This window comes from Oxyura jamaicensis, chromosome 23 (assembly GCF_011077185.1).
Source record: "Oxyura jamaicensis isolate SHBP4307 breed ruddy duck chromosome 23, BPBGC_Ojam_1.0, whole genome shotgun sequence".
In the NCBI taxonomy this organism is placed as follows: Eukaryota; Metazoa; Chordata; class Aves; order Anseriformes; family Anatidae; genus Oxyura; species Oxyura jamaicensis.
The window spans coordinates 4523576-4530890 of NC_048915.1; the positions used below are offsets into that span (position 1 = coordinate 4523576).

A 7315-nucleotide genomic window follows, 5' to 3' on the forward strand; every position below is an offset into this window, starting at 1 on the left:
GCATTGGGCATGCCGGGAAGCCCCGTTCCACACCCCTCACCTCCATGCGCACGGCGCTGCCGCGTTGCACCGCGGGATTTGTAGTTCCGCGCGCGGCGCTCAGCGCGGACGGCGGCGCGGCGCGGACTACGAGTCCCGTGGTGCTTTGCGCGGCGGCCGGGCGAGGCAGCGGGCCGGGCAGGGCCGGGCCGGGCCGAGCCGTGCAGGATGTCGCGCCAGGCCGGCCGCGGCACCGAGAGCAAGAAAATGGTAACGGCAGGGCCCGGCCGGCCGCGGGGCCGTGCGAGGGCTCGGCAGCTCCAATACAGCCGCCTCTGCCGCCCGGGGCCGCGCTGTGAGCGGGGCTGGGGCAATTAGGGCACGGGCAGTGATTGGGGCCGGGGTAGTAATTAGCTCGGGGGCGGTAATTAGCTCGGGGGCAGAGAGAATTGGTTAATTGGCAGGGCAGTGCTGCTGTCTGAGGCCTTGCTGCTCGGTGCGGAAAGGTGGGGGGGGGGCGGGAGGGGAGGCTCTGCTCACAGGTAACCGGTGACAGGACCAGAGGGAACGGCCTCAAGGTGTGCCAGGGGAGGTTCAGGCTGGAAATGAGGAGACATTTCTGCTCAGCAAGAGCGGTCAGGCGTTGGGACGGGTTGCCCAGGGAGGTGGTGGAGTCACCGTCCCTGGGGGTGTTCAAGGAGAGGTTGGACGTGGTGCCTGGGGACATGGGTTAGTGGGTGGGGGGGGGTTGGACCAGGTGATCCTGGAAGTCTTTTCCAGCCCTCCCGATCCTGCGTTTCTCCGTTCAGCTGCAAGTATCGGACCTGTTCTCTCCCTGCTCTTTGCATGTTTCCCCTCGGGGGCGTGGGTGGCAGCCCCCAGGTGGGTGCTGAGCAGCAGGTCCTGGCCCAGCTCCTGCCTGTCCCCACCACAGCAGCACTCTCTGGGGGCAGCGGTTTGTATTTGAGGAACTCATGCTTTCTTGTTAGGATTCTGGCACTTTTGTAGCCACGGAACCTTTATAAACCGCTCAGACTACTCACTGACCAGCAGAGTGAAAAATATAAATAAGGGAACGGTTTCAGGCACTTTAATCCCACCACGCTGACTGGAAATGGAGAGTTAGTTACAAATAAGAATTTAGAAATTTTCCGTATTACAACACTTGAAAGTTTCCTAAACTGCAGCACTAACACGGGGGCCTGACAGCACTGTGGCTTCGTGCAGTAACTGACAACAGCTGGGGCTGGTAACAGCTGGACCTCTCCATCCCCACCCTTACTCCCTCCAGCTGCCAAGCCCCGTCCTTTCTAAAATTACTCATATCCTTCAAATTGACGTGCCCTTCTTCGCATGTTTGTTAAATTTCTCTGCCAAATATCTGACTCTTCCAGCTGAGTTAAAGGAGACTTCCACCTTGTCATTCCTGAGTACCATCGACTTAAGCAATCTTTTCAAGGTGAAGGCCGACTTGTAAGTAAAAAGCAAACAAATAGCCTCAAAAAAGAATGTTTCAATTATTTAGGTCTAAAATTAAGCACAAATAGCCGGAGCCTGGCTGGTTCTTTTCGGGTGCTTGAAGTCTTCTGGTAGCTGATTGCTGCTGACCTCGTGAATGGCGGTGACAAGGTGGAATTCCCCGGCTCTCCTAACAGACCCGGTTTCTCTTTGTTGACCGTTGCAGTTTGGGAGTGATTCCTCCTGCTGTTTGTCTCTGTGTGAACATGTTTGGAATGAAGTGGGATGGGTGTTGTCACTGAACTCTGACGTTGTCTCTTTTCCCTTCCTTTCTGCCTGCCTCCTGCTTTCATTCTGTAGTACTGGTATTTGCCATTCATTTCACCTTCTGCATCTATGCATCTCATGGTAGGTGAGAGGCTTCTACTCGGAGCTTAGACTTTCTGTACTGTTTCTGACTGCTAAAACCGAGAGCAGAAATACCAGCTGAAGGACGATGGCTTGTTGGCTCCCGAACGCTCCTTTTGGGCTCTGTGAAAAGCTAAAGCCTGGTGCAGCCTTTGTTTTGCAGCCGTGTAACCGCTGGTCTGGCTTAATGGCTCCCGAGAAAGTGTGCGGTGACACGCAGGAGCTGTGCTGGTGGCGGCTGCGAGAGGAGGCACGCTCCCTTTGTGTTCTCTGCGAGTCCGTGCAAAGCAGGCGCAAGTAATTCAGATCCTAGCCAGGCACAGAACGTGGATGCATCTGCTGACCTGCCCTGAAAACACCCCGTGCTGTTCCTGTTTTGGGTCTGAGGAGCTGATTCGAATGCCTAACCTAAATTAGGTGCCTAGAAAACTTTCCAGGGCTCGGCTGTGCATCACCACCTCCTGGCAGCAGAATGTGGTGGTATCTGTGAGTGGAGGAGCGTGTTTTGTCCCACTGAAAGGACAAAAAGCTGAGCCCAAGCAATGCCGGCCATTTGCAGCTCGTTTCTAAACACAGGTAAGAGGCACGGTTTGAGCCGCAGCCCCCTTCACCTGGAGGTCACTGGCTGAAACAACTTCAGGTCCTTGGCAAGGAACGCGAGGTGGCCAGGAGGTGTCGTTCCAGTTCCCCGGGGGTGTGCTGGTTGAGGCAGGGAGCTGCTAACTGGCAGCGCATGAGAGTGCCAGGAATGGCTGGGGCCGCTTGGTTTGCCTCTTCAGGCCAGGTCTGGGCCGTGTTGATGGAAGTGCTGGGTGTGGAGAGAGGGAGAGAACAAAAGTGCTTGGTTGTCCCAAGTGGAGGAGCATTTCTCTTTCCAAAGAGGCCAAAGTTGCCTTGCCAAAACACGATCCGAGACCTCTCCTGTTAAGCAGCAAATACCTTTGAGACTGCAGGTTTCTGTTCCCCCTCTCCAGGCCACCCGAAGCAGCGCTGGACACAGACGCAGCAGTGCTGTCAGTTTTCTTTGCAGCTCGTGCTAAACCCCTTTTACCTCTGCCTAGAACTCGGAGCTCTTCACGCTGACGTACGGCGCTCTGGTCACCCAGCTGTGCAAGGACTACGAGAACGACGAGGACGTCAACAAGCAGCTCGACAAAATGTGAGTGCATCCGCTGCAGCGGGGACTGGCAGGAGGCACATCTGTGTACTGGGTCTGGCTGGGATGTTAACTTTCCCTGCAGCAGCCCATACAGTGCTGCGCTCCGCACGTGTAGCTAGAGCAGCAGTGGGGTCACACCGGTGTTGTGGCTGCTGCTGAGCAGTGCTGGCACAGCATCAGGACTCTCTCTGACCCTCCTAGGGGGTGGGCAAAAAGTGAGAGAGAAACATCCCCAGGGCAGCTGACCTGAACCAACCCAAGGGATATTCCATACCATATGATGTCACACTCAGCAATAAAAGGTGGAAAAAGGAAGAAGAGGGGAGGGGTGGGCTCTCGTTGCAAAAACGTCTGTCCTCCTCCTGAACACCGGCTACGTGCGGTGAGGCCCTGCTTCAAGGACGTGGTCAAGCATCGCTCATTTGTGCGAAGTAGAGAGTAATTTCTTTCCTCTGCACTTCCACACAGCCTTTACTTGTTTTGTTTAGTTATTCCCTTTCCCCCTCCCTCTTCCCCTTTCCCTTTTTTCCCTTTAGTTGAATTGTTTAATTCATAATAATATTTCCCTAATAATACACACATATATATATATATTTTCTCTTTAATTAAATCATCCTTATCTCAACCCGTGAGTTGTTCTTTCCTTTACTTCTTCCCCTCCTCATCTGAGGAGGGGGAGTGAGAGAGCGGTTGTGGTGTTCAGCTGCCTGGCATGGTGAAACCACCGCATGCTCTCAGAGTAAAAACCTGGCAGACTGATTGGTATTTAATACTGATACTTCCAGATCTATATGCTTTTTTATCCTCCAGTGTCTTCTTTTGTAAATATTAGTGGTTTTTTTTGAAGTTGTGCTCTTTCACCTGCAGCTTGTTGCTTTTCTGTGTGCTCACAGGGGTTACAACATAGGTGTTCGGCTGATAGAAGACTTCCTGGCGCGGTCCAACGTTGGGAGATGCCACGATTTCCGTGAAACCGCAGATGTTATTGCAAAGGTAACCGTGGAAGCACAGCTGCGCTGGGTTGTTACTGCCTCTTGCATTTGTTTGAGTGGCGTGCCCAGCGTGTGTGTGCAGGGGGCTGTTGTGTGCTCTCATATGAGTCCAAATGGGATTCTAGTACAGAGCGAGAAGGCAAATAGTGAGAAATACTTCCTAAAACGTGTTTGGTAGCTACCCAGTAGCTGAACTTAAGTAGCCCCTTCGGTGTCAGTTTGTACCTCGTCTGGAGTCCCTTGCAAACAGAGCAGAGCACATCCAGAACCCGAAGAAATCTGATCAAGGGGGTGCCCGCGGACGTCTTTCCGTGAGGAGGCCCTTCTGTTCCCCTTGGTTTTGCATGTGAGGATTTGCATGTGTTTGCTACTCACTGTGCTGAGAGTTTGTGATTTTGGGGAGGAAAAAGACGTTGTTAGATCCCTAAATTCTACTGACCTGTGGTAACTGGGAGAAAGGAGCCGTGTTCTCAAAACCCTTCAGTATTTGACAGAGATCAAAGTGGTGCTGTTACTTTGTGGGTGTCACGTTCTTGTTTGTTTTCTGTTTGACGTAACAGATAGCGTTTAAAATGTACCTGGGCATCACCCCGAGCATCACCAACTGGAGTCCTGGCGGTGACGAGTTCTCCCTGATCTTGGAAAACAACCCCTTGGTGGACTTCGTGGAGCTCCCTGACAACCACTCAACTCTCATCTATTCCAACCTGCTGTGTGGAGTGCTGCGGGGTGCCCTGGAAATGGTGAGCCAACGTCTCTCTTCCAGTGAGATACAGACACGAACGATCCAGCTGTCGGCAGAAACTTCAATGTCTGGTCTGTGTTTGTGACTTCTGTGTTTGGTTTGGACCTGAAATTAATTCTAAGGAGAAGAGCATAGCCACAGGAGAGTTTGGTTGCTGTTGCATGTGGCAGCTTAGAGCCCCAGAAGTTCTCACCAAGCCCCTTCATCTCACGTACACACACTCGTATCTCTTGGAATTTTTATGAAACTTCAGAATCCTCTTTTTGTAGCTGCTATGGGAAGTTGCTGAGCAAGACAACAGCTGTGTCTCAAATGTAGGAGCCTGTGTAGGCTTGATTATCTCCTGCTTAGCTGTGAGTTCTGAGGAACGTGCACGGAGCAGCAGGACGTGTAGCCCTGAGTGGTGGGGTTAATTGGACTCTGATCTCTGAAGGGAGTCCTGGTTGCTCTGTTGGGGTTCTTTTGTCAGGCAAGGTGCCTGCTGTCCACCAAAGGCTGCGACGTACGAGGAGGATGTGATCTTGAAACTAATGAGTGCTTCCCTGGAGCTCTGCAGTGCACGTCGTGTCCTCGGAGGCTGGTGCTTCAGGATCGGCTGGGAAGCCCCTGTTAGAAGGGAGGTAACAGCTCTTCTTTTCTCTCGCATCTCCTAGGTGCAGATGGCCGTGGATGTGAAGTTTGTCCAGGACACGCTGAAAGGGGACAGCGTCACAGAAATCCGAATGAAGTTCATCAGGAGGATTGAAGACAACCTCCCAGCTGGCGAGGAGTGAAACGCCGCCCAGTCTCCCTTTGGGACTGGGGGGGACCAGCTGGTTTTGGCCGTTAGCTTTCACTGCAGATCTGTAGGGATATAGTGTTTTCATCACAGATCTGTAGGGATCTAGTGCCCCTGTACGTTCAGACTGACTCACTGACTGTTTAAGATGTTGTTATATTCTTCTACCGTTACTTCCATCTTCTGTAGAAGAGTTGTCTGGTTGCTGTTTGTTTCACAGGTTCATTCTGAAGCTTTTTCATAAGGTGATGTCATTTTCATATTCCCCTGGGAAATCTTTCTACGCTCAGTTTCTAATTGTGACGTTTGGCTGTGCAAGAACTGCTCCAACCCTAAAAAAAGCTCCAGTCTGTCCAAATTTGAACCCAGGTTTTACAGCAGGAATTGGAGACCAAGTTGTAAGAGCCTACTGATTCCCTGTTAACGCTGCCCTTAAAAAGTTGTTCAAAATTCACTTGGAGACAAGCGTGTAGCATTTCTGTAGACCAAACTGGCTTCTTGATTCTGAAGTTACTAGTAAAATGCAAGCTTGGTACAAGGGGTGATGTGGGAGAGCTGCTTGGGTGCACAGCACCCTCTCGGGAAGCTCCTTTTCCCGGAGAGCAGCGCTGTCACGCAGCACCCACAGCCTCAGGGGGTCCACGTGGCCTCGTTCTCCTCCCCCAGCAGCATTTGTGGAAGCAGACTCAGCTACGCCGTTCTCTGATGGGGCTTCGTAGTCCCACAACTCCCCTCGTGGAAGGGCAGGACCAGCAAATTGTTGGGGAAAGCCTCTGAATATTTCAAATGGAGGAAAAGAACGAGCGGCTGTCGTGCCCCTGCTGCCCTACAGCATGCGCAGCCTGGGGCTGTGTGCTGAGTGTGCAGAACTAGAAACTCAGGCTAACAACTGGAAGGTATTAAAGGCGTTTCAGCAAGTGAGCTTTCTCTCCTGTGCCATGTATAAACACTGCACGGTGTGGAGGAGCTGCTGGGGTATATTCTTACACAGACGTTTAGGCTAAAACAGAATTTCCCGTGGTAAGTGAATTGGCGAACAGCGGCAGTCTGTGACACCTGCTGCTCTGTACAATAAATACACAAGGTGGTGGTAGCTTTCAAAAAGCGAGATACTGGGAAATCCACTTTCCTCTGCCATCATATTCAGCATGTCAGACGTTCAGTTCTTGAACCACTTTACATAGCATGAAGGCGCAAATCCGCAGAACTAGGAGCCTCAAGGCCGTAGCTCTGACTTCCACGGGAGCTAGCTGACAGGCCAGATGCCTCTGTAGGTTTATGCCCGAGTGTAAGGTGTAAGAGAGGGGTGCAGTTAGTGCTGCTGGTAGCTGAGGTTCTCCAGGTGAGCACTGAGTCGTGTGGGTTGGTCACCCAGTCCCTTCACCCAAAGGATGAGTGGCTGCGGCTAACGGGTTTTGGAGGCGCCACGTGGTCACCTTGCAGAGGCGAAAAAGATGGGTTGTTTCCCACTGTTGGCCGTGTAAGTCATTTTAAGGCTGCATTTTAAAAGCGATTGCATTAAAAGAACCCCGGTGTCAGCTCTGCTTTCTCCCTGCTGCTTTTTGGTGAGGCGAGGGGCCGTGGGCAGCGCCGTGGCTTTGCTTCCCTGCCCGGGGCTGGCAGGGCGACGGGAGCGCAGCCCGAGGAATGTCTGGCTGCTGGCCCGTGTGAAAGCTGCTGCCCGAAGGGAACCTGCCCGACATTCAGCGCACGCAGGGATTGGGGCTGGGGGTGGTGCTCGGGGGCAGCGCTGGGAAACCAGACAGTCAATGTTTGCTTGTTTGAGCAGCGGCCTT

At 52.7% G+C, this 7315-nt stretch overlaps 1 protein-coding gene across 3 annotated transcripts; it reads left to right on the forward strand.

Moving 5' to 3' along the window:
- The first annotated feature begins 91 nt into the window (after positions 1 to 91).
- On the forward strand, positions 92 to 7057 carry TRAPPC3 (trafficking protein particle complex 3). 3 transcript variants are annotated; one of them, XM_035345686.1, is made up of 7 exons: positions 138 to 249; positions 1798 to 1845; positions 2907 to 3004; positions 3898 to 3997; positions 4557 to 4739; positions 5395 to 5577; positions 5608 to 7057. In XM_035345686.1, exons 1-6 carry the CDS (start codon positions 208 to 210, stop codon positions 5512 to 5514), a joined length of 591 nt encoding a protein of 196 aa, XP_035201577.1. In that variant the 5' UTR covers positions 138 to 207; the 3' UTR covers positions 5515 to 5577; positions 5608 to 7057. The 3 variants fall into 3 exon arrangements, with proteins under 3 accessions (XP_035201578.1, XP_035201577.1, XP_035201579.1); XM_035345687.1 differs by lacking the exon at positions 1798 to 1845 and having other exon boundaries at positions 92 to 249; XM_035345688.1 differs by lacking the exons at positions 138 to 249; positions 1798 to 1845 and adding an exon at positions 1428 to 1452.
- Positions 7058 to 7315: the final 258 nt, after the last annotated feature.

Coding starts and splice junctions, on each gene's coding strand:
- TRAPPC3 (XM_035345686.1), top strand. CDS start 208: ATGTCGCGCCAGGCCGGCCGCGGCACCGAGAGCAAGAAAATG. Junction 250..1,797: donor GCACCGAGAGCAAGAAAATG/GTAACGGCAGGG, acceptor TTCATTCTGTAG/TACTGGTATTTGCCATTCAT. Junction 1,846..2,906: donor CTGCATCTATGCATCTCATG/GTAGGTGAGAGG, acceptor ACCTCTGCCTAG/AACTCGGAGCTCTTCACGCT.